The 12811-nt window shown below is 49.4% G+C and overlaps 4 protein-coding genes across 4 annotated transcripts; 1 reads left to right on the plus strand and 3 right to left on the minus strand.

Annotated features, from left to right (window-relative positions):
- Window positions 1–5053: 5053 nt before the first annotated feature.
- Window positions 5054–5901, plus strand: ALTATR162_LOCUS1203 (uncharacterized protein; the record flags this gene model as incomplete). Its single annotated transcript, XM_043308798.1, has 3 exons — window positions 5054–5152; window positions 5342–5524; window positions 5605–5901. 3 exons carry the CDS (start codon window positions 5054–5056, stop codon window positions 5899–5901), a joined length of 579 nt encoding a protein of 192 aa, XP_043164733.1.
- Window positions 5902–5982: 81 nt separating this feature from the next.
- On the minus strand, window positions 5983–6864 carry ALTATR162_LOCUS1204 (uncharacterized protein; the record flags this gene model as incomplete). The annotated part of the gene is made up of 1 exon (XM_043308799.1): window positions 5983–6864. One exon carries the CDS (start codon window positions 6862–6864, stop codon window positions 5983–5985), a length of 882 nt encoding a protein of 293 aa, XP_043164734.1.
- Window positions 6865–7765: 901 nt separating this feature from the next.
- On the minus strand, window positions 7766–8500 carry ALTATR162_LOCUS1205 (uncharacterized protein; the record flags this gene model as incomplete). Its single annotated transcript, XM_043308800.1, has 1 exon — window positions 7766–8500. One exon carries the CDS (start codon window positions 8498–8500, stop codon window positions 7766–7768), a length of 735 nt encoding a protein of 244 aa, XP_043164735.1.
- A 702-nt stretch (window positions 8501–9202) lies between these two features.
- Window positions 9203–10823, minus strand: ALTATR162_LOCUS1206 (uncharacterized protein; the record flags this gene model as incomplete). Its single annotated transcript, XM_043308801.1, has 4 exons — window positions 9203–10073; window positions 10122–10416; window positions 10465–10596; window positions 10649–10823. 4 exons carry the CDS (start codon window positions 10821–10823, stop codon window positions 9203–9205), a joined length of 1473 nt encoding a protein of 490 aa, XP_043164736.1.
- Window positions 10824–12811: the final 1988 nt, after the last annotated feature.

The raw sequence follows: 12811 nt of genomic DNA on the forward strand, positions 1-12811 counted from the left end.
AGTCTATCCGATGGTTATCACGGCATCATCACGGAAGAAGAAGAAAACACGGAGCCTTTGGGCAGAGACCTGGATCCCTTGACAGTATCACACTATGGCGAAAAAGAGCATCCACATCCTGGTTGTGAGATCTTGAACTCGAACCGCCATTGCACATGCCAGTAGATTCTGGCCATTGTATGGGAAATGGTACTTTTGTTGTCCACGATACTGGACTCCCAGAATCTCGAACTATCGCAATCGGACGTATTTCCTCTACCTTTTATAGCTTTCACTCTCATGTCATAGCCTCTAATTCTCTTGAGAAGTTTGCGCTGCATTCGATCTATGATAAGTCTTCTTCGGATGCAACCTGGTCTTGCTAAACAGTGGGACACGTCCTTAGAGTCATGTACTCGTAAGCTTGCTGATACAGCGGTCTAGGCTCCAGGAATAGAGCAATGTTCAGATCTGTGTTCGGTGCCATCGATAGCGATGAGGACGCGTCGCGACATCGAGACTAGGTCTGTCGCTCAGATCTCTTGCTAAAAACACTGCTCATTAGAAATCGCACGCTCAAGTGAGCCTACCCAACACCCTCCCCAACCTGCCCATAATACCCAAGGAGGCTACCTGCTTTTGCCGCATCTCTTCTCGGCCCGGTCTATCCCACGTCATATACAGGTCAACGATCTCAATCTCGTCTTTCCCATCGAAGCTCAGCTGAGCAACTAAGGAAGCAACAGTCGTGATACCAAGCATGATCGTGTGCAGAAGGATACCACTGCTCAATAATTTGTGTACCGTGCACTATGGTGGCAAGAAGTGAGCTTCGCGCTTGTTCCGCTCGAGATCGACGAGGTACAGGTAAGCGGTGACCATGACGTCTCGTGTAGCATTACCGCTATCCTTAATGTCCAAGACTTTGAGTTAGGTGAACAGAGACTCTGTACCTAGACACGTAAGACACGGCTCGCAGGCCCACTCGGAGGTATCAGATATATTTGACGAGGTCGGTGTTACCTTTACAGGTCTCTTACCTCTGCAACAGACCCTTCGACAAGGGTCGCATCCTTGGATTCGTCGCAGCATTCCTTGTGGGTATCTTCCTTGCGCTCTGGAGAGTTAGAAGATCGTAGGTCTGGAGGCTGCGCCAAAACACAAAAGTCTTGCTCAGTATCCACTGATACAGCCTCTTTCGAGCCTAGATCTGAGTCATCAACATAAACCACAAGCTCCATCTCCTGCAAAATGCCTTCGTGGACAAAGTACACATACCAACCATGGACTATATCTGCGTCTTCCTTTGTCTTAGACAATGGGACGCCATCTAGCCGTACAGTAGGATCGTGATGGTAGAACTCGCTGCGTCTGTCACTTCTCCCAAGAGTTGCGTCCCCGACTATCGATATCCCGGAAGTCTTTCTTATTCGGGGAGACGATCGAGTCGAAATCCGAACCAACATCGCCTTGTGTTGTTCCGACATCTTGTAACAGTTGGCCATTGTGGACGCACTGAACCGCACCATCGGCACTGACTAGGAAGATCCGGCTACTCAGAATGCTCTCGAGTGGCAACGTTGTGTCGCGCTTGCTAAGAGTCTCGTTCTCGATCTCACAGTCCTCGATAGAGTTAACAGAATGGCGATCACCATACGGTATGATAGCCTACTGCTCGTGTAAACACTCTGATCACGATGGTTGCTTGATGCTCCACGTCTCTGGCTGTAGTGAGTTGATGGTAAAGTCTGCAACGCTAGGTGAGCCGCCCACTGGGGTCGTAACGTGGTGCTCGGGAGCAACATTCAGCTGCATCCGGTAGAGACGAGTCGCTTCGGTGTGCGTCCAATTCGCCACACGGGCTGACATGGCGTCGATGGGCAAGTTAGTCATCAATATGCTGGAGCCAGCCGTCTCGACGCGTTCAACAACCAACGCTGCCCAGAACACTGTAGCGATGGCCACGGCCCGAAAACTGGTCAAGCAGGTGTCAAAGGGCACTTTTGCTGCTCTTTCGTCTCAATCGTTGTGAATGTATGCTTGAGTATGTACACAGATGTCGACGCCTTCGTGCTTGTACCGGATTGCTCTGTCGCCGGGATACAGGAAAGCGCGAAAAAGTAATTGCAGGTGCGCTTCAAGCCATTCCCGAAATATGTCTTCCACTCCGAGTCGTACGTTCTCATTTCCCCTCTGAGTCTCCACCACACTCTCGTGATAGCAGTCGTATATCTTCATTCTTTGGATGGGTCAAGTAACCCATTGCATGCATACGTCACCCCGCCCCAGATACATTCGGCTGCGACGACTGTAATGATGAATTGATAAGGTTGCAGTTAGTGTTTGGTTCGTAGTTTGGCTAAGTGCTGACGAGGTGTGAGCAACGCTTACTATGTTGACGTTCTTCAAGTGGCGGCCGTTATATACATGGCTGCGTGGCGATATCTCTGCGAATCAATGATTACTGTCAACGATCTTATGGTAGTCTGACGTTTGGCCCGCGGCACCTACCCCGCTTTCCCGGGGCTGGCTGCACCGATGGCATGGGTGATCTACAGTACATGTAGCATTCGTTGAAACAAGACACCGGATCTCACACTTACGTCTTTGTTCGTTGACCCATTTCCATTTATGGTCTTGGGGACGCGACATGTTCACATGTATACTGGATCATGCCCAGGTGTTCACACTGCCAACTACCACTCGTCGATCGAACCGGCTTGGCTTTCGCCGCATGCCCACGTTCAACTGAACGCCCACACATAAGCCTGGCTGATACCGACGAAGAGCACGACTGCCCCAAGCTCCGATAATCCCCGGTAGAGGCTTCTGGGCCACGTTTGATGACCCGAACATGGAGATGCGGCTGCGCAAGTACGCCATTATACATGTTGCGGAGATGTGATGGAGAGCCGGAAAAAGATACCTAGGTAAAACATCGGGGCATGTAAGATCATACTCAGTCTCCCTCATCGGGTCTACTTCTCTCCATACCTTCACCTACTCCACTTTCTAAATCAACCTCTCAATATTAGCCTCTGGTGCTTGATCTAGTTTGATCACGTGACAAAAACCTCGCTGCGGACCCGCTTACCGAAACGGACTCCGAAGCCCTATACGCGAGACTGAATATACAATCAGCGCAATAACACCTTATGGTTTTCTCACTGTGGATCTTATCAACACCTTGATTATCATATTGCCATCATGCCTGCTGCCACCCGCTCCCTCGAAACCATGGTCCTGCAAGCACACCGCGCAAAAGGCGTACGCTACCCGACAGCATCCCAAAAGGAATGCTTCAAGACTTGGTACTCTTATGCACTTCGCCAGGGCGAGGTTATAAAGGCCTCTCCGAAAGTCATTGAGGAACATGCGAAACATCTCAAAGAAATCAAGGAGGCCGCACCGGGTGGGCGAACGTATCTTTGATACGGTATGTATTCCTATCAGTATCAATGCTTTACACTAGCTGACTGAAGTGACAAGGTCAATTTACAGACACCTCGTTCACATTCGCGCAAGCTGGTATTATCAGTTTCTTCGACGGATGTTCTGCACTTTGATACTGGTGAATTACTGAGCGCTTGATCTTCAGTCCATCCTTTTCGATTCTTCCTTTGCTCTCTTCAAAGCTTTTCTCTTTACTTGACCAGGTCCCACACACATCACGTCTGGCTGCTTTAATTACATACATATATCTTAATGGGGTAATTCGAGCTTTCCAGCTCATCATTGCAACGTTTTATGTTGCCGAATGATACGAGTTGGAGCAAACTAATTCTCTGAATTGTTCAAAGTTGTGTCGCCGATCTTTGCGCTTTAGATACATTTTATGTCAGTCATTATTTTTAATGTCACTCTCTAAAGACTATGTTGACTCCGCGCTGACTGTAACAGGTCGGCTAGCCCTTTATGTCAGTTGTTATCGTATGCTACGTTCGTGAATGTACATTCTATGCATTTTAGGAGATGTTTCGACTCGATGTCCCTGCTTGCTCGAACAAACCACGTGCGATGTCTAACAAGCTCTGGCAGGGCTAATCAACGTGTTTCATAACGTGCTTGATGGCGCATTATTCCATCTCTAGCAATTCACTGCGACTCATTTTCACACACTCATATATCTCATATCCTGTTAGGCTTACTTTTCTTTCTTCTGCCGCTTCAAGCGTCTGTCCTCCTTAGTTTCGGCCAAGCTATAATAAATCTCGGATCTCTGAGCTAGCCTTGGTGGGCTCCTTATACCTTCTGATAGGCGACCGATCACGTGTAACGTTAATTGAAGCGCCTTCGCACGGCCTAGCCTGGCCTAGACTATATGGTTAGACTTGTTACATTGATCGCCGTAAGTTTTCACAACTAATCTGCCATCTTTTCGCTGAGATTGGACACTGTTCTCGCGATCTGTACTTTCTCAAAAGTATCATGTTCTGCGGAACAATGCAGTAGGTCAAAGGGAATACTGTATGAACCCTACAGTCAGGGAAGCAATATAGGGGACAAGTGAACCATTTACGATGGTTCCACCGGAATCAGCACTTCTCGAGTCTTTCATTCATCAGCCATTCCGGAAGAGTGAGTAACAGCATTGTGTAACAGTACCAAAGGTCCCGAGGTCCCTTCGCAGTGGCAAAATGATCGTGCATCTTGAGCACACCATCCAGGGTGAAATATTTTCACGGACCAAGAACGCGGAGATGTCGAAACTGGGTGATAAGAGCAAAGACTGAAGACAACAGACTTTGGAGATGTGGCCCCCCATGGGCTGCTTGACGCTATTGGGCCGAGGTCCTAATAATGCGTCATGCAGGTACCCACTAGAGGCGGGGTATGACTACATGCTCATCCCAAAAGAGTGTCGTATCCCGAATAGCATACACATCGTCTAGAATCATGTCGATAATTAATCATTGCTTACCATACCTACGCTATCATTGTACATCTGAAGATCTTCATTGCTGCAGTTACTTAAGCCTCCTTTCTGTTCGCATCAAATTGACTACCATAGCATTACAATCACAACGCTCGCAGTACTTACCACACGCATTACCACTATATTTTCCCAAACATAATGGCACCTCCGTCTTTCCGCGATCTTCTCGGCATGCCCGCTTCCACAGCCTCGACTAGCGACTCTGCTCTTCTTGTCATCGACGCTCAAAATGAATATGTGAGTTTTATCTCATGGCTGTCTACCAGTCTGGTCTTCCATCCCATGTATCTCAAAATACCAAATCCATCACTGCGTCGATAGTGATCTGTTCTGGAAAGGATGCCTTGATATTGCAGGTCATTCTAGGTCCTTTTCGCTCATCTTCGTTCCTTCTCGGCCTACCGGATCGCTAATTCCATCAACTAGGCATCAGGTGCTCTTACCGTAACAAACGCCGCAGCGAGCGGAAAGGTCATCGCCGACCTTCTCGACAAGTACCGAAAAGCCAACGGCAAGATCATCCACATTCTGCACCAAACACCGGAAGGTGCACCCGTCTTCACACCTGGCACCGACCTGGCAGAAGAGTTCAAGGAAGTTAAGGCAAAGGTAAGTAGACCAACAGCACATGTCGTCCCGATGTTTGCACGGGCAGAACTCAAAGTATTTGGCACTAACACATGCATCAGGATGGGGAAGAGAAGATCTGGAAGAACTTCCCTGGATCTTTCGAGCAAACCTCTCTCCACGAGACACTGGAGAAAATGGGTATCAAGAAGCTAGTCCTGACTGGCTACATGGCACACGTCTGCGTGTCCACCACTGCCCGCGAGGCTTTCCAGAAGGGATACGAAGTTATTCTTGTCGAGGACGCTATCGGTGATCGCGATATCCCCGGTGTTAAGGGTGACGAGGTCACCAGGGTGGCATTGGCAGAGCTGGCAGATGTTTTCGGCACAGTTGTCAAGAGCGCCGACATCAAGTAAATGGGTTGAAGTCAGGAGATATAATCAATAGATCTTATGAAACAACTACAACGTAGCAGATGAGGATCGACATAGTCCACCTCAAGAACCGACTCCCTTCAGCACAGTCACAGTGTGCACATACCTAACTTTCCCCTCCTCAACTCTGATCTCGTGACTGTCAGGCCAAGGCCCTAAGCTATCAAACTGACAACTGACTTGCACGCTCCCAATTGTCTCATCAATGACATACCGCCTCATTCCATTAACCTTCTGACTCCCTCCATGCGGTAGACTGCCTCCACAGGGATTCGTATACATGCTTCCCTCTACTCTTTCACATCGTGTACCCCAAGGAATAGTGTCGGCAGCAGTAGCGTTTGTCCACATGTCGAGATACGCATCGCCGATAGATTTGAGAAGAGCACGAGAAGGCTGCGAGGAGGCTGGAAGGGTGGACCAGGTTTCCGCGCGGATGTAGGATAGGGTCTTCGCAGCATCGAAGAACAGGTCGCCTGTCGTGGCGGCTACAGTGTCGATGGAGCTGATGATCGACGTGTCGTTATCTGTATGGCGGATCTGTGTGCCAACGACATGCGGTTTGGTTCCAGATGCGCTGATCCACATTGTGTAGCTGGCGCATGCTGCGATATCGGCGGTGGAGCGGTTGAGATCAATAATGAAGGGTATCGAGAGAAGACCAGTCGCAATGTCGGAAGCCCTGTTGTTTTGGAGGTATGTGAAGTTGGTGGATGCGAGGCTGAGAGTGCTAGGATTACCCGCTGTCTGCGCCGCTAGATATGACTGTGCGGTTGTGAGAAGACCTTCACGCGTACACTCGGCTGACGATGTAGTAGCAGCAAAGATTGCGACCGCGATTGGTAGCCGAAGCTGGAACGGAATCTGCATTCTGGCAAGATCTGAAGCAAGATTTCTCTTCGAGAAATGTGCTCTTGGAGGGCCGTGGTCCGAAGACGACAACATGTTGGTGTTATATGTGATTGAATACACCAGGTCTACAGCTAATGTGACTGCCGGTTGTCCCGAGACGATGGTAGCGTTATGCCGGATAATTGTTCCTTGATCAGGGTTTCCATCTAAATTGATGGTTCTCAGTGGCACGCTCAAAGCGCGTCAATATGCGAAAGCTTGAATACCAAAGTAAATTGCCTCCGAAAGAATTGAGAGGTAGTTCTGGTGGATTAGTCATGTCCGGCCATATGTTCACTGAGAAGCATTCTCTATCGACACAAGTTCTGTGTAAAGTGTGGCCGTGGCATCGCATCCTTATTTGACACAACGGTACTGATTGAAAGCTGGAATATCTCTCAACCTTGATTATCCACCATTGTCTATGGTGCAATATGCGACTGTGTGTCACTGTCAGGTGCCTGTCGGTCTGACACCTCAAGCGCGGGTCATAGTTTTAAGACTGTAACGGGTTTGCTGAAAAGCGCCACTTGTAGGCGGGTTACTCCTACTGACAAAACAATGGCTGGAAGAAAGCACCATCGTGGCTGTCACTTCTCGAGCACATAATGATCACAACATACCGCAGTCGCGCAAATTCGTAATCTGTGAAGGGTTGCGGACAAATTTATCCCGTCGTGGAGAGAAAGAGAGAGAACCGCGTCGCGAAATCGACGCGTCAGCGAGTCCGCCAAGCTCATTTGAGCACGTTAGCGGCTGTTAGCCGGTCCTCATGGCATCACCCGAAAGTCATGACATGCCGGCAACCTTCAACAATATAGATGTCTGTTTGGATCTGTATATAAAGTGTGTAATTATGTCTGATCTGAGCTCGTTATAATATTGCTGAGCTGTTAAAGCACATAGAATTGAGACCATTCGACTGGCTCTCCTCGACCCCACCTACGCGATGACATCAGCGCGTGTTACCTCGTCCACCGCCCCAGCTAGCGAGTGCCCATATGCCTTTGACAATCGCATCCTCTCTGTCGTGACCTCGAAGACTGATCTTGCCCTTTTCTAATTGATACCTTCGTAGTTCGTCGTATACTCCTACCAAAATATCCTTGAGTTCATCACCCGGCTTGCCCTTCCAAGCAGCTCCACCACCACCGATCCTCGTACAACAGCGCTCAACCACTAAGTCCGTAAGCTCATGGCGTTTGGTAGGGTACGGCTGTGGCGCAGGATAATGTGCGATACTCTGGCTGATGAGCACGGTGTAGAGGTGCAGCAACGGAAAGTAAGGCGACTCGGTTTGCTGAGAGGCTTCGATGATGTAGCGCCACGATATGTCGTCTTCTCCGATAGGTAAGCAGGCATTCGCGCGCCAAATCAATCTGTTTGCGCGCGGATTCGTGGTCAGCCATTTCGGTAGTACAGCACCTGCGCTGGCTATCAAACGCGCAAGTCGAACCAGCGGGATTGCAAGACCAGTCGCTATATCTGGGCGACCCATGGAGTCCCAGGATGCAGCAACGAGATTATAACAGTCCAGAAGAGAATCTTGCCTCTGATCCTCCGGCGCGTTGGTACAGAGTGCTGTGTTGATGAGGGCAGGGATAATGGCTTGATCAAGGACGGAAGTTACTGTGAAGGCACCGGTGGGTTTCTGCTGCCAGAGTATATGCAAGCCAGACCATATCTTCATCATGAACGTATTAAGGCGCTCGGGCGGTTGGTCGCATAATGCTTGCCAGTTAGAGGCCACATCGAAGGATCCGTGTCGGTTCAGCTTGGGGACCACTACATAACGGCAAGTTGGGCAGGCATTTGTGTTTCCCCTACCGCCTTTGAGCCATCTCTTGATGCACTCATGACCGAATATATGCTTGCAGGGAAGTGCCACAGGATGGTGGGTCGCACTAAAGTGGTCAGTACAGATGTTGCAGGCGTCTGAGGGATGCAGTTGCGTATTGAGGAAGTTTTCCATGCCTACTTGACCGGGGTGTGCAAGTCGGTAGAAACTGAGTCGAGCGATCTGATGCTAAGGGCTTGTAGTTAGTAGACATGTTGGCGGATATGCATCAGGTGGGTGAATTGGTTTGCAGTGAACGAGCGATTGTGAACGAACAAAGGCATGTAAGTTTGCAACTTCACTGCTCTCCATCGTGTGAACCCCGATATCAATTGTAGCAGCTAGCTCATAACAAGAGAATGAAAGTAGCCTTCGATCTTAGACTGAGGCTTCGCTGTGAAGACGGAAGTTGGGCTATCTGTGCTGTTGATCAATTTGGTCGTTTGAGTTCCTGATTTCCTGTCGAAGTTCGACGACTACAAACCCTTTCACGACAGAGGGCCTACGTCTCGAACATCGAGTGTCCTCTACGCTTTCAATGAGAACCTAGGGCAATCACGGCTTCCATCGCCAGCCCGGGTGCTTCCACTCGAGGTTGGTCGCCTCATTTACCAGGAATGATGCGAGCTCTCTCTGCGCTTCTGCCTCCTTCTTATCCCTCTTCTTGTTATCATGTGTCATCCAAAACTTAGTACAAATCGCGAGGATGGTCCATGTTACAGCACAACCCAGATTAATACCGTTGCCAATTGCATAACGGGGAGAGTCACCAGGTAGATACGTCCAAGTCGCGATAAGGGCGCCGACGTATCCAAAGAAGACGTTTGTCCCAATTGCAATGCTTCGTGCGGAGTCGGATAGCACGTTTGCGCTAACTTGAGCGTTCGTCATTGCGCCCAACGAGAAACAAGTTGACGCGCAAAGGAAAACAGCCGCGTACCGCACACTCGCGTTCATGGTCGCGAGGAAGATCGCGTACCCAGCAGCCACAAATAACCCCGTAAGTGCAATCAGCGTCTGACGGAAGTTCATTCGCCAGCTTACAGCTGTGATCAGGATAGTGCAAACCACACCGACAATGTACGGCGGAACCGTCAAGAGTTGTTGTTGGACGACAGTCCGACCCGGATAGATGGTGCGAATGATGGTTGGCAAGAAGAACGAAATAGCTAAGACAGTGATACTGTCCAGCAGAAAGATTATCGATATTGCAAGCGTGACGGGATTGGAGAAGCCGCGCTTAAGCCTCGAGGTATCGATGCTATCGAGCAGTTCAGCCTGACCGAGACGCTCGGACCTGACCCTGTCGATTATTATTCGCACTTCTTCTTCGGTCATCCAGCGTGCGGTTTCTGGACGGTCGGTCAGTGTGACAAAGGCCACCAAAGCAAGAGCAATGGTAACGATGCCTTCGACGGCAAAGATCCTGTTGCTTGTTATTCGGCGACTCGTAGCATTAAAGGGGTTTGTTTACATTTGCCAACCGTGGAGCGAACCGACAGAGTTCAACTTGAGGATAGCCGAAGCGATCAGGCCACCAAAAGCTCCAGAGAGTGGAGCCATGCTTATCCATAGCCCAAGCCGAAACGTCAACTCAGACCTCTTATACCATCGTGAGAGGTAGTAAGCACATCCAGGCATTACGCCAGTCTCGAAGACACCCAGTAGGAATCGAACAGCACATGCCTGCGCGCGGGTTTGTACGAAGGCTGTCGCTAAGGACATAGCGCCAAAGCCGAGCGAGGTGAGTGGCAGGAACCAACCGGGACCTGTCCTTAGATCAGATGCCAGTTAAGGACTGTCGTCATGAAGCATACCAATCAACTTGCAGCAGAGCGCCGCTGGTATCTCGAAGACGATATAAGACACATAAAACACAGACAATAGGACGTTGTAGTCGTAGCCTTCAAGCTTGAGATCCTTTTCTAAACCAGCGAGACGGGCATTACCTGTTGTCGTCAGTCGATTGGTACGGACGAGTTATCCGCGCGACGGAGTTACCAATGTTTGTACGATCAATGAAACACATAAGGTAGAGCAAAATGACTGTGGGTAGGACGCAGAGATCTACCTTGATCAACAGCCTTCTTTCCCGGCGGCGTGTCGACTCATTCGGATTTGTGTCGTCGTGTCGCGGGTCAACTCTCGTTATCTCACCGGCGTGCTTCCGATCCATATCCGCAAATTCTAAAACAAGGTTCGAAAAAAAGCAATTTGAAGAGAATGACGAAGACATTCCTTATTAGGGCGGGGTACTTATATTGAAAAAAGCCAATACAGGCTTGCATGGCATCTGCAGCAGCGACTGCAGATTATGGTGGTACAGACCGGGGCTCGGTGCTAGCTACAACGGGCCTAGTATATCAACAACGAGGTATCTACAACCGCGCAGCAAACCTCACGATATCTTCATCACTACCATCTGTTCAAGCCAAAACAACTCAGCGCATTCACAAGATGTTGATCTGGTAATCTATTGCTCCGATATCAACAGAGGGAGGTTCGCCACAGACTCTAGCGCGCGGTATGGCGAGTTACCTTCTGGGACATGATACGGATGTTCTTCTCTTGGCATCTAGCATGATCCTAGTGCATTATCAGGCATGCCTTCGGTCATCCAGCTGTTTGCGCGTGTGAAAATATGGTGATCAATTTTGTAGGAGATAATTCAGTCGAATTTCTATTGATGCGCGGCTGCTGTGGTTCAAAAGGAGCTGTGTTGACGCCTTTCTTTGTTACCAATACAATATGATGACTCAAATACAATTCACCTCGACTTCCGCTGTTGTTGGTATAAGCAAGTACCTTCCGAACGCACTAACAGTGAATCTCAGCTTACCTAACAGGTATGTACTTATTGCAGCACATGCGATGTGGGAATTATTCAATAGGGCCGGCTTCTCGTCGGGAGAATGTACCATTGCAGTTGCGATTCTCCTATTGGCAGGTAGCAATTTGTAAAAGTAAGTTGTATTACCAAACTTGTGAGTGGCTCACCGCCATGGGAAAAGATTGGAACCATGGTTATCGATATCAGTGAATCGATGCATAATGTTCATCAATAAAGCAGACGTACTTCTCATCGATCATGTCCCAAGAGAACTGTCTCCAAATTCCTCGTATACAAGAATTGCGTCCGTTCCACGAATGCATCCGAGCCACATCCACAACAACATGGCATCCACCATGTCAACCATATTAACCATGTTCAGCAAAGTCGTCGCCTTCTTCACGTGGGAAAAGTCACCATCATCCACTTTCCGCATCACCGCGCTAGTTGCACCTACAACATCACAACAGTACCGCTCCGACTCCAACTTCTCACACGCTGACCTGCTCGGTATCGAAGAGAGAATCACATTCGATGTCGACTGCGACAAGGTTCCTGAACAACTCCGCTGCAGCTGTCTCGCGTCTGGAAACGAATGCACCGCGAAACACCTAGAGGTGCACTACGTGATGGAATGGGCTGCTGGTAGTATCATGGAGAATGAAGAGGTGGAGATTGGAGGAGAGATAGTGCGAAGGGAGAAAAGAGGACGACCCAAGATTTGGGAGGGATGGTGCAAGAATGGCGGGTTGGTCTATCTGGGGCCGACAGAGAGGATGAGGTGTATTGAGGGGTATTATGAGTATCTTAGGGAGCAGATGAGGGCAGATGGGATTAAGAGGACGAATAGTTGCGAGTGACTATGCAACTCGATTTCATATATGCTGTGGGTGGGCAGGCCGAAATATTCACGGTAGTATTAGCGCATCACCGTCACTGCCAATCAAGCATTGGTGATTGTCTTACACAACGATTTCGTTTGTCTCCCATAGCCCCCTTCACACCGAGCGTCACGCGCGAATACTGATGTCACAAAGTCTTTGTTCATCAGGCGCACACACGAGCTCAGCCGCTTTTTCCTTCTCACTTCTCGTACCAAGTCTCCTGATACGGCGCTGCTCTACTTCGTGCGAGCCTCAGGCATGCATCGGCTGCTTACCTATATCTGAAATTGGCTGAGCCAAGCCCACAGCGCGAGGTTGAAGATGTCGGTACCTTACTTTGACCCTTTAGGCGAGACAGAGCCGAACACTACACGCTATACCCTGACAGTCATGGTCCCACCTAGACCGCCGCCACGCTGGTTGCCCAGCATATTCACGAACAAGCCATCT

The sequence above is a fragment of the Alternaria atra genome, assembly GCF_907166805.1.
Source record: "Alternaria atra isolate CS162 genome assembly, contig: 21, whole genome shotgun sequence".
Lineage (NCBI taxonomy): Eukaryota > Fungi > Ascomycota > Dothideomycetes > Pleosporales > Pleosporaceae > Alternaria > Alternaria atra.